Source organism: Carettochelys insculpta, chromosome 9, assembly GCF_033958435.1.
Source record: "Carettochelys insculpta isolate YL-2023 chromosome 9, ASM3395843v1, whole genome shotgun sequence".
Taxonomy (NCBI): Eukaryota; Metazoa; Chordata; order Testudines; family Carettochelyidae; genus Carettochelys; species Carettochelys insculpta.
In genome coordinates, this window is record NC_134145.1 from 55,201,295 (window position 1) to 55,214,686 (window position 13,392).

Sequence of the window (13,392 nt, forward strand, 5' to 3'; positions counted from 1 at the left end):
CACTGCAGGACCAAGCACCGTCTAGACCCTCCCCGATAGATGTCTATCTAATCTGCTCTTAAATATTAGTCGTGGAGATTCCACAACCTCCCTAGGCAATTTATTCTGGTGTTTAACCACCCTGACAGAATATTTTTCCTAATGTCCAACTTAAACCTCCCTCGCTGCAGTTTGAGCCCACTGCTCCTTGTCGTATCCTCAGCAGCCAAGAAGAACAATTTTTCTCCCTCCTTCTTGTAACCCTCTTTGAGGTACTTGAAAACCACCACCATGTCCCCTCTAAGTTTTCTCTTTTCAAAACTAAACATGCCCAGTTCTTCCAGTCTTCCCTCGTAGCTCATGTTCTCTAAACCTTTAATCATTCTTGTTGCTCTTCTCTGGACCTTCTCCAACTTCTCCACACCCTTCTTGAAATGTGGTGCCCAGAACTGGACACAGTATGACAATTGCATAGCTAGAATGGACTTATCTGCAATCGATTTACCTGGCCATCCACATCAAGGGAGATCGACAGGAGAAACTCTCCCAACATCCTCCCTTACTCCTTGCAATAGTGAGGAGTATGGGGTGAACTGCCGGCCCAGACAGTTCAATTTCGCAGGTCTCTACCGGGTGGACAAAATCGAACTCCATCAGATAAGGGTCGATATTTCCAGAAATGTAGACAGCCTCACAGTGATATATGCTGGGTGGGGAGTAACCACATGAATTCTCGGGTCTGGGGTTGAGGATGCAAAGCTAGCAGTTAATTAAAAGCCCACCTTTTTTGCTTGTAACCCACATGTATTAAATATGTAGCTCATCCAGAGTCAGTAAACGTGAACTCACATTCAGAGCAGAACTGGACTTTACTTTTTTAAGCTAATAAATATGTGAGTTTTTCAAGCTACATCTGAATATCAAAGCCAAAACAAATAACCCAGCTGTTCTACTCTCTGGAAATAACTTACCAGTCTGATTATAATTTTTTCCAAAACATAATCAGCAATTTTGGGAGACCCATTTCCCCTCCTTTATTGGTTTTTAACTCTCTTACAATTGACTTTGAAGGAGATTTTCTTTTCCTTTCGGATTCTTCAAAAAAAAAGTGTAATTTTGCCAAATTATGGCCTGATTAATACTATGGAAGAAAAAAAACAAGTAATTTACATTTCTCCAGAGATTTCAACTCCTTCATCTCCTGTTGTCAAATTATCCCTTGGAATGCATACAGAAAACTGGAAAAAATATACAGACTATTATCATGTATTTATCCTGAGTCAAACACTCATGGAAAGAATTTAAAGTTACTTATTTAAATGTTTAATTAGCTAGCTCCCCTGTACTTCCTGAACAGAATGCTAAAATCGAGATTAACTTCTAGTGTGCACTCACACACAAACTACATGTGAGGGAGAGATCAATATCTGAAATGGTGTAGACAATGAGCAGTGTAAAATTTATGCCATAAACATTATATACAAAGAAATATGGTATTCAAATATCATTAAGGTTCAAAAATCAAGCACTAAAATGTGGAAAATACCAGAATTAACGTTGCCTGCTACAACCCCACCTATTATATATATAGATTAACATTTGTAAAGCCATGTAGTCCTCCAGAGACTTGATGATGTTAATGATCTTACACTTACGGAATGCTTTTCAACCAAATGGCACACAAAGTACTTTGCAGACTGTAGGATTAGAGTATGAGGACTAATATACAACTGTCCCTTTTCCCTCTTCAGACATACTGCCATAGGGAACAAAAGTAGAAATGCTTGGGATGCATTTACACTGATTTAAGACCTCATTCTGTAAGATTCCAAAGCTGTACAACACATTTTCTTCTTCCTTAAGTAGGCAGAGAGTCACCCCTTCTTACTCATTTTAGGTTGATAACACATTTTGTGTTTTTAAAACAGAGTGTGAAACATGTCTTGTCTTCTGGAAAGAATAGGTTTAAGCTATCTGATACACTTAATTACACCATTTTACCACAAATCATCAAAATGGTATCGAGATGTTACTTGTATCAACCTACACGCTTAGCAAGTTGTGCCAAATTCATGTCTCTGCTGGCCGGCGGCCCTGTAAAGGCAGACAAGATTCTGGGGAGACGGCCATCAGCCAAGGTCAGCCGTACACAGACGGAGGCAAGGTGCAGAGGCCCCTGCCACCCAGAGGGTATGCCTGCCCCTGGCCGAGATTGTTAGAGAGGCAAAGCAAGTAAATTGTTTGCAAAAGGATGTTCATTTTAGAATTGATTTTGTAAAAGAAAAGTTCAATATTATAAACATTTCCGGGAAATTTTAAACATACTACAAATCTAATACTTGCAAAGAGTTCAAAAAATAAGTAGATAAGGAATTAACTTCAATTGGACTACCAAGTACAAATCTGATCTTCTAAGGAGTTTGTCAATGAAATCGCTAAGCTTCCTTTTATTGCAGCCATTAGACCCCAGTTTTACAAAATAAGTAAAAAATTGCACATGGTGTTGTGCTGCTGCAAATCTGTAATGTTCTAAGTTCAGCATTATCCATAAAAAGGATGTGGAATACAATATTTCAATTACAGAGAAAGTTAGGAAAACTTCAACTTTGACGTCAAAATTGTGCCTAGCCTCCTGATTAAAATTGGAAGACCTCCTTCCACCAGGTTTGCTTTGTCAAAAGATGACACTCCTCCAACTCTGTGTGACCCCCAAATGTCTTGCACATTACTCAGTGGTAACAAAGCTCTTCAGCGAGACTATTCATATGCATAATGCTCTAGTGGACTTAAATCTTAAATAATTTTGTTGCTTGACCTAAAGAAAGTCAAGTGGATTTAGTGATTTGAGTGGATTTATAAGTTGAATGGATTTATTTATTTGAGGTGATACAATGAATAGTAATAAACTATGGCTTCTTAAACCCGGGGTGGGAAACCTTTTTTTGGTTGGGGATCACTGACCCATAGAAAAATCAGTTGGAGCCACACAAACAAGAAAGAAAACCCCTCACTGAAACATCAGGGGGTAGCCGTGTTAGTCTGCATCGTCAAAAACAACAAGAAGTCCTGTGGCAGCTTATGGACTGAGGCTGACAGCACTACACTAATGAAAGTTCACAAAATTGCAAATGGAGGACCATTTGGAAAATCGCGCAGCTAATTAGCATAGCCGCGTGAGATTTTCCTCTCGTCAGAGTGGGGTGCTGCCACGACAGAGGTCATGTGGACATGCCTCTGCTTGCTAAGCCCCCGCTGTCACCAGTTCCTTATGCCTATGCTAATCAGCCACATGAGTTTGCGAATGGTCCTCCATTTGCAATTTCGTGAACTGTCATTAGCATAGCACTGACAACAGCAGCACTGTGCTAACGGACCGTGTAGATGTGGCCTCACAGATTTATCAGAGCATAAGCTTTCATGGGCAAGAGACTCACTTTGTCAGATGCATCAAAGATCCACTGAACTTATAAACTCACTCAAAGATGCATCTGACAAAATGTGTCTTTGCCCACAAAAGCCTAAGCTCTGATAAGTCTGTTATTCTATAAGCTGTCACTGGACTTCTCGTTGTCCTCACTGAAGTGGCCCCCAACTGAAACACAAACAAGAAGGCACTCCCGTCATTCCCCTCACACCAGCCCTAGAGCAGGGGAAGGGCTAATACATTTTGTGGGCCCCGCTACATTAAGAGGTATGGGGGGGCTGCCAAAAAGCAGGCAAGGTGTGGGGTCTGAGTAGAAGGGAGGGGCAAGACTGGGTTGTGGGAGGAAGGGTCTGGATGGGATGCAGGAACAGGCCAGGGCTTGGGGATCTGAGCTGAAGAAGGGTGCAGGAGATTGGGAGTCTGGACAGAAGGAGCTGTGTATGGGTGGGGGTCTGGGTGGGACAGAGGTGCAGGAATAGGCTAGTAGTGCAGGGTCTAGGTGATGGGGGATGACAACAATGCTTAGCTGTGTACCACCCAGGGAATGCACATGGCGCTGTGCCCCAGTCACTCCCACTGTTCTCTGCTGCTCTGATTGGCTGCAGTTGCGGCCAATCAGACTGGTGGGGAAAAGCCTCTCCAGGCAGTAGTGTGCTACCATGCCCCCACAGCCAGAGTAGAGGGAGCAAGAGCCGGAGCTGCTTCCTGCCCTCTCCAGGCAGAGCCCATGGACCAGACACAGGCCCCAGATTGCCTGACTCTGGCCTGCCAGACTTGGGGTTCCACAACCCCCATGGAGTGAATGCCGGGGAGGGGAGCCCCAAGCCTTGAGGGGTCATATCTGGACCACAGAACAGAGGTTCCCCACTCCTGTCTTAAGCTAACCTGTCCCTATATAGTCCTGCTAGTGCTTCCTTGTAAATGAACAGCAGGCAAACAGGTTTCAATTTTCAGGTACAAGGCAAAGATACCCCCTTTTTTGACTTCTCTCTTGAAATCGCTATAGACATGATTATATTTAGGGCAAAATAAATGTAAGTGCAGACAAGCCCTATGATACTGAAAGATCCCAATTTTCCTGGGATTTAAGTCAAAGAAAATTTTATCACTGACTTCAGTGGGAGCAAAGCTCACATTGTAAATAAACAGGCAAATCCATTCAGGCACAGGAAGAAAGTTAAATCATCCAGTACTGTAGAAGCATAACATTTCTTACTAAGGTACATTTTCTAGAAGTGGGCTTTTCTGAGAGATTTCAATTAAGAGACTGTTGCCCTTTATTCCAGGAGTGCAAAAACACAGCATGGTCTTTTATTCTTCCTGTTACCATGCAAATATTGGGTAACTACCAAGCATTGTTCTCTTTGTTATGTTGTGTTTACTGGTAGCTAGCTTTCTTAGTCTGCTTAGTTAGTTAATATTGCTCAATTTTCCGCTTACTATACAAGCAGACAGGATGAGGCTCTGGATTTGAAAATTTAGTAATTATAAGTAGAGGCTTTCCTGGAGGTAGGGCTGGGCTTTTTAATTTTTTGGATAATGTTTTTTAGAGATAATTTTAACAAAACAAAACAATGGCTTGGCAGAATATTCAAATTCATCTCTTTAGAGTTATTTCTGATGTTATAATTCAGGATTAGCAGTGGAAAGGTGCAAACCACTGATTATGTTTTAAAATGCATATTTTAATTCTTTATAGATTATGGACCCACACTCAAGAAAGGGAGAGCAGCATTTTTTTCCCCTCTATCTCCTGGTGTCTAGAGAGAACCATTTTTCAAAAGAGGGCTGAAATGATAAAAAGGAGGAACAAACACCTGGGCACACCCTGCCTCTCTGCCAATCAAATCTCTGCCTCTGAAGGGATAAAGTAAGTAGGAGAAAGGCCCTGATGTAAGATGCTTGGTCAGTAATTCCTGCCCATCCTACCTAATAAGTATTGAGGGACCTAACCTCCATGAATTTATCTATTTGAACCCTGATAAAGTCATGGTCTTCACAACATCCTCTGGCAAAGAGTTCCACAAGTTGACTGTGAGCTATGTGAAGAAAAACTTCCTTTTGTTTGTTTTAAACCTGCTACCTATTAATTTAATTTGGCAGCCCATTCTCTCAGTTTCTGATGTACAAATATCACACATGGTTTATTCCTCAAAAGGAAGAAAGGTAAGGATACCTACTTACTTCTCAAGGGGAGAAACATGTGAAACACTTTTCATTGTAGTTACTTTTAACCAGAGCCAGTGCTAGTCCTCAGGGGCCCTCAGCAGGAATATTTTGGGGCTTTCCCATACTAAAATGTGTATGTTCTTATAATAAAAAGAGAATGGCGGCACCCCGGAGCTGCTGGGAGCCCTACAATATTGTTTAGATGGCTTATGCCTAGCTCCATGTCTGCTTTTCACCCACTGCCAACAGGGATAGAACCTCACTGCTACTAGACAAACTAAGAGCAGCAAATTGCAATGCACCAGAAACATTTATGGAATCAGACAAAATTGTGACAAAGTAAACATTTTTGGTTTGGGTTTTACTCATTTATAATGGAAAAAAAATACTATAATCCTGTGACAGAATGTTGCATACACCAGGAAATCAAAGTCATGTTTATAGACAGATGACAGATGATTCCAATTACCCAAATAATGAACATGTGACATTGTATTCATCAAATTAATTCTCAAGCACTTAGGAAATTCAGTTCTGTTTGTAATAATACAGAACTTGAAAGTCACTCAATGTTCTATATAAAATACTCATTTTTGTCTGTGGTTACCAGCACTTCAAATTAACAATAATATAGACCGTGGGTGTCCAACCTTTTGGCTTGCCTGGGCCGCACTGAGTGAAGAGGAATTGTCTTGGGCCGCATATAAAATATATAATATAGTTAATGTATATAAATCACATAATAATGTTAAAAGTTTACGATCTTGTGGGGCCGCATTACTAGCTGTCCAGGGTCGCATGCGGCCCGCAGGCTGGACACGCCTGATATAGACCATTCACTTAGAACAGACTCTGCTCCCTCACTCTGAGTAGTAAACCAATGGGATTGCTCAAAGGTTCTGGCTCAGAATGATGCTCCAAAGAGTAAGGTGAAAATCAGTGGAGCTCTTCACAACCACTGGAGTCCATCCTGCCCTGACATCATTAAAATTGGCAGAATTGAGTTCTTAAGATACGATGCCAGAAGACTTGTCAAGCGGTTCGACAGAGACAATGTACCAGGCCTACAGTATCAGAATTCAACCTATGTAAAATTCCCAAGAAGCTGATAAACCCAGCTCTCTATCTGCTTTGTATCTCAACAGCAATACAAAGGAACTGGAACAGAACCAGAATTGGAACTATTAACAATACAGAGCCATTAAACGGAATCCCATAGATTACATCTCACTGTATATTGCAGATTGCCATAAAATTAACTATAAATTACCTCATTGACTTGCTTTTTGTCCAAATGGAAAACTTGACCAGAACTTGTTGAAGCAATTTCTTCATAGACCTTGTAACCAATATGTGACCTGTCATCACAGTCTCCAGTCAGCACAAATACAACCTGGGTTTTAAAACAGAAAAAGACAAAAAGGAAATGAAAAGATAGCCTTTCAGCACTATGGCAAACCTCAACGGCAAAAATCTTAACTCGCAAGCGTAACAGAGATGTATGCCATTACACTGCTCTGCGCGATGAACAGCCATTTTACTTTGATTAATCTACTCTGACATCCGTATAAATGAAATGTATTCCCAGAAAAGGAAAGCAGAGGATTTGGTGCTCAGCTGAATTCTCACCCACTCCATACCTCATACTCCAAATGGTTTCAATGTGGAAGTTCCATACGGAAGACAGACCAACAAAGACCGAGTGATGGAAAGTGACTGATTATGTGAAGAAATGAGGCATACAAAAGTCACATCAAGGAAGGACGCAATAACAAAGCTTATTTCAGCATTTTTTATTCCCACAATAAATGGTATTATAAAGTTCAGACTAGAGCTAGACAACAGCAGAAAATCGACCCACTTAAGGTCGATCTTCCAGGGTTTCATTTTGCACATGTGCAAAATGACTCTCCCAGAGGTTGAAATTGACCCCTGTACTCGTCAAGAGAGGCATGTCTGTCCTCTTTGTGGACAGATATGGAAGTTCACTGCAGATGAATCAATTTTAGCTACTCAATTGGCATAGCTAAAATTGCATATTGACAGTCGACTTCTATGTCTAGTATTGACATGGCCTCAGACCAACCCAAGGACATCAATACAACTCCCAGGAGGGCCAAGATGACAAATAATGGTAGCAGAATATTTCGTAGTATTTAACAAATAACCTTAATTAATGTCATTTTTATTTTCATTTTTAAGAGTCATACCAATTTACTTTTTGTAAATACACCAAAAACTAGTCACTAGAATGATAACAACATGACCTCTTTCACAGAAGAATTTCACAAGTGTCCTGGAAAGGGGTTTTTTTCTGGACAATGCTGCTACCACAGTGATAAACAATCAGGAACAGTTAGAATATGAATCTTATCCTTACCTGTGACTGCTTCTGCTGAATGAGCTGCAATACTTCATGGGTCAGTCTATAATCTTTGGATCGTGCATCAGTGAATACATAAATGAAAGATCCAGGAAGAGAAATCTCTAGAGCAATTTTGATTGCACCAATGCTCATCTCTGGACAGTCACCACCACCCTGTTCACAATCAGAGAAAGAAAATGACATTAGTGATAGCTTGGCAAAAATATGATCTTTTGCGTGCTTTTACCCTATACTATACAGAGTGAACAGGGAAAGACCAGCATTTCTGAAATTGGGAGGCCTCACCCAAAATGGAGTCGCAGGGGTGTTGTAAGGTTATTTTAGGAGGGTCATGGCATTCCCGTCCTATGGTGTTGCCTTCAGAACTGGGCAGATGGAGAGCAGTGGCTGTTGGCTGGGCATCCAGTTCTGAAGACAGTGTCCTGCCAACAGCAGTGCAGAAGGGTGGCAATAACTTACTACACCACTCTTACTACTACTAGTAATGCTACTGGCTGCACCGTTGCCTTCAGAGCTGGGCTTCTGGTGAGTAGCCACCACTCCCTAGCTGCCCAGCTCTGAAGGCAGTGCCACAGCCAACAGCAGTGCAGAAATACTGGAAATTGTACTTCAATGCCCTTCCTTACCACCACCATAACCTTGAGACCTCCATAACTCCTTTTTGGGTTAGGACCCTTGTAACTACAGCACCATGACATTTCAGATTTAAATAGCCAAGATTATGAAATGTACAAATTTTAAAATACTATGACTGTGAAATTGACCAAAATGGACCTTGAATTTGGTAGGGCCCTATATATAGCTACACGCAAGCGAAAACACAACCAAGAGAGAAGTAAGTCAATAGAAATAAGTTCTGTATTTAGTTCCAAAAGTGATTAGTTTCACAATCAAACATTCTTATCTCTTGTTGGAGGAAGAGTGGCAGTTTCAATCCAGGCCCTGTAAAACCTGTTTTCAATCCAGGCCGGGGAGGAGGAGGCAGGGGACACGGCCCACACAGCCACCCTCAGGGAGCTGATGGGCGTTGTGCGGTAGTGGCTTGCCATGGAGTGGCAGGAATGGGACTGGGTGCGGTCCAACTTGGACGCCCTCACCCAGGCCGTGATCAGCCACCTGGCCCCTGCCGCTACTCCACTGCAGGTTACTCCTGCAACCACAGCCCCTGTCACCCCACCACCATCCCCCACGTCTCCTTGCCCGTGCAACCCCCCTCCCTACCAGGAGTTCCCCCCCGACCCTAATCCCACAGCCCCCTGCCTCCCCCACAATGCCCCCCCCGAGGAGGCCAACGTCGAGGCCCTGCTCCCTCCCCACCTCCCCCCCAGCCAGCCTCATCCACCTGGCCCACACCCTACTGGCCAGGGCTGGCCACGTGGAGGCGCAGCCCCCAGTCCCCTGTCCCCCTGAGCTAAGCCCGGCACAGGCGCGGGGACCGCGCTCGAGCTGTGCCCTTACCTCCCCATGATGCCAGCCCCAGCCTGGCTCCGGCAGGGCCCCCGGACACATGGAGGAAGGGGCAGGCATGGGCAATGGGGCTCCCAGCCATTGAGCCCCCTGGAGGGGTGAGGACCCCCCAGCCCCCTGTCCACCCTCCCCACTCCATGTAAATAGTTCTCCCCCTTCACCTTCTCCCCTCCCATGTAAATAGTTCCCACCACACATGTACATAATTCTCCCCATTCACCCACCCCACCTCACTTGTATATAGTTCCCCCTGGATAATGAGGGACACAGTTTTTCCAATAGTAAACACTTTATTTTTATGGTTTACCCTGTGTTCCCCATGCATGTGTGCTGGCGGGTGTACATGTGTGTGCAGAGTGCAGGTGGAGGGAGAGTGTGCAAGGTGGGGGGCTTACTGTGGCCCCCACTCAAAGGCCTGGCACAGGGCCTCCCTTACACACACCCTGTCCTGCTGGGCCTGGTGGCACAGGGCGGCAGCAGGCTGTTCGTACCTGCACTCCTCCTTGGTGGCCCACCTCTGCATATAGGGCTCGTGTTTTGCCACCACCAGGTTATGGTGGGTGCAGCAGGCCCTGACCACCGCCAGGACACTGGAGAGGCCCACCTCCAGCCTGGTGTAGAGGCATCTAAAATGCCCCTTGAGGCAGCCGAACACCCACTTCCTGGTGATCCAGGAGTGGTTCAGCTGCTCGTTAAAAAGGTCCTATCTCGGCTGGGTGTGCCCGGTGTATGGCTACATCAGCCAGGCCTGCAGAGGGTAGGCCACGCCCACCACGATGTAAGGCAGCATCGTCATGTTCCCGAAGGGGAGCTCCTGCCGGGGGATGAAGGTCCCCTCGGCCATATGACGTCCCAGCCCTGAGTTCCAGAAGACCCTCGTGTCATGGGCACGGCCCAACCAGCCCACATATATGTCCTCAAACCAGCTGTTGGAGTCAACCAGGGCCTGCAGGACCACCGCATGGTAGCCCTTGCAATTAACATAGGCCCCGTGGCTGTGCCCTGGGGCCCAGATGGTGATGTGGGTGCCATCCAAGGCCCCAAAGCAGCTGGGGAAGCCCAGCTCCTGGAATCCCCGCATGCCATCGCCCAGGTCCCCAACACACACCAGCTGCCTCAGGAGCACCTTGTTGATCACCTGGATGACCTGTAGGGTATGGGGGGGCACACTCATGAGCGTGGGGTGGGGTGCAGCTTGCCCACCCGTGCCCATCCCCATCCCTGCCCTGGCCCTGGCGTGCCCGCCCTTCTCCCGATCATGCCTGTCACCAGGCTGCCCCCCAACCCCCTGCGTGCAGTCTAGGTGTGAGCTGGGAACAGCTCACCTCGATGAGGATGGCCCCGACGGTGGCTCTGCCCACCCCGAACTGGTGGCCGATGGATTGGTAACTGTCCGGGGTGGCCAGTTTTCATAGGGTGATGGCCACCCTTTTGTGCAGGGGGAGCGCTGGCCTCAGGTGTGTGTCCTGGTGGTGGAGGACTGGGGCAAGCCATTGGCACAGCTCCAGAAATGTCCCCTTGGTCATCCTGAAGTTCTGTAGCCACTGGTCGTCACCCCAGTCCTCCAGCACCAGCCGGTCCCACCAGACGCTGCTCGTGGGGAAGCTCCACAGGTGACAAATGACCCGGGGGACTGGCTGGGGACATTGCACCCTGATGATGGCATCCAGGAGGGTGGGTATTGTGGTGGCCACCCAGAGCCACTGCAGCACGGTGGCCAGAACCACAGCCAGGGTGCTGGCCACGGCTGTGATGGAGGAGGGTGCTGGGGGCCTGGGATGCCACCTCCACTGTCTCTCTCGCTCTTGCTGTCTGTCTCTCTCTCTCTCATGCGCGTTGCCTGGGAACATGGTTGCTGGCCCTTGGAGTGTGCAGGCTGAAGTACAGGGGGAACCCTTTAAGGGGACAGCGGGCGGTGGCCCCGGAAGGGCTCGCCCGCCATGCGACCCTGCCCATGGTGCTTCCTGTCCCTGATTTTTCAAAAGAGCGCCCTGGTGTGTGTGAATGCTATCTCTAAAAATTGTGCTGGGGGACTTTCGAAAGAGCAGACCAAACCTTCAGTCCCCGCTGTTTCAAAAGACATTCTTTCAAAACAGAACTGTAGTGTAGACGCAGCCAAAGTGATTAGTTTAAAAATGGCCACCACCCTCTGTTTGTTTTTCATGACTGGAATAGAGAAAAAAATTTAAAAACTGCTGTTTTCTAAATGAAAAGAAACAAAAAGCAAATAGCTTGCAAATCAGATGAAGCTTGTTATAAATTTTTAGCAAAGTCTTAGTTCCAAACAACTTGTTTAAACATTGCTGTAAAGTTCTGTTTGTTATGTTTTTTTCTTATTTTAGCCAATGGCATATTTTTTAAATAAATTCACAAACTATAGTACTTTAAATAAGTTCATATAAGCACAAAAAATACATCCATTTGAATAAACTGTAACTTCTGAAAGACCAGATATTTAAATTTTAAAAAGTAATTGGAACTAAGTAAAATATTTTGGGGATATTTTGACAAAAATGCCTGGGTTTCTCCCAGAAAAGTGAAGCATTTTCCAAGCATTTGCCATTTGTGAGTTTCCAACTAAAGCATTTATGAGACACAGGAAATTAAGTCAAAAGAAAATACTGGAAAAAACAAAAAAACAGTTTGAGAGGCAGATCATCTTTACATTGCCGCAAGACAGATTAATGCTGAATTTGTGCCAATTATTAAAGATTTTAAGGAACAACTTTGTAACTATCAGAACAATTAGACAGTGTAATGAGCTGCCAAGAGAGATTATGAAGTTTGTCTTCATTGGAGATCATTCAGGCTAAACTTGACACCCATCAAGCAAGGATCATTTGGGGATAACAAAATCAGTCTGGCCGCAAAACAAAAGCTGAGATGAAATATCTTCTCTAAGTACTGTAGCTGCGCTGCTGCAGCACTGTAAATGTAGACAAGCCATCTCCTGCAATCCTCTAAAGAGGGAAATCCAGCAAACAATGTCCCAACCCGGCACTGGAGTTTTTTCACTGTTTTAAAGGGGAAATCAGGTCTTCTTTGACTAACTGAAGTGCCACACAAATCCTTCACGTAGGGGACAGAGTCTGATCTCATTTAAAGCACCTTTAATTCCACGGATTTCAACTGAATTACTCTTGATGTTACTCTAATCTCACCAGTGTGAGATTAGAATCAAATCAGGCCCTAAGGTGATTCATACTCTGAGCCACCTGAGTGATAAGCATAGCTACTGACACAATCCAAGAAAGGTGGATGACACCAGATAGTGCTTTAAGAATTGAGTCAACCTGATAGAAAACTGACCTTGAATCTGCCTGTTCAAGGTGATAGTCTGGTAGATAACGTCACATAACCTTTCCTGAATGTATAATATCTGAATTAGGTACTGTGTAGAGCTTGTTGAAATGTTTTGAAAGTACAAATATTTCCCACACAAAGAAAACTTATCTTTTTCTACAAATTATGGGCAGGCTCCCAACCAGATAACAGAAACAGTCTTGAACAAGACCAGTAAATTTAGTCACCCTGCAGCAGAACAAGTCACATTGGTGTCAAGAATACCTACAGGGTAGATAGCATAATAGAGTCTAACTAGGGAAGGGGCTGGCACCCAAAATATCAAGTACAGCCACTTTTTAAAAATTTAGTAAAAACTCAATAATTTAAGAGCTACAATGGACTTGAATACGAGACAGTATTTAATAAATAACATTAAACCACACTTAAGGATAGTGCACACACGATTTGTAATGTGATACATGTTTACTGCAGGACTTGCACAAACTTTTTACATATTCTATTTCCTCACACGTTACGTGTGTGTCTATACCACTGTCTTCCAGACTTTCATTCCCAAACCCACTTTAATTATGCAAATTTTACTTTACATTTAATTTCAGTTTTCTTCCTTAAAATGTGCCTTTCACAGCAGGAATGCTGCAAGCTTCCTTCTCCTATCCAA

At 44.5% G+C, this 13,392-nt stretch overlaps 1 protein-coding gene across 3 annotated transcripts in view; it reads right to left on the minus strand.

Annotated features, from left to right (window-relative positions):
* Positions 1-13,392, minus strand: part of HMCN1 (hemicentin 1) — a 312,463-nt gene that overhangs the window by 240,484 nt on the left and 58,587 nt on the right. For all 3 annotated transcript variants that reach the window (XM_075002181.1, XM_075002180.1, XM_075002179.1), the window contains exons 3-4: positions 7,953-8,111; positions 6,843-6,965 (exon numbers count right to left, since the gene is read on the minus strand). In XM_075002181.1, coding sequence (XP_074858282.1) covers positions 6,843-6,965; positions 7,953-8,111 — 282 coding nt within the window. The remainder of the gene's footprint in view (positions 1-6,842; positions 6,966-7,952; positions 8,112-13,392) is intronic.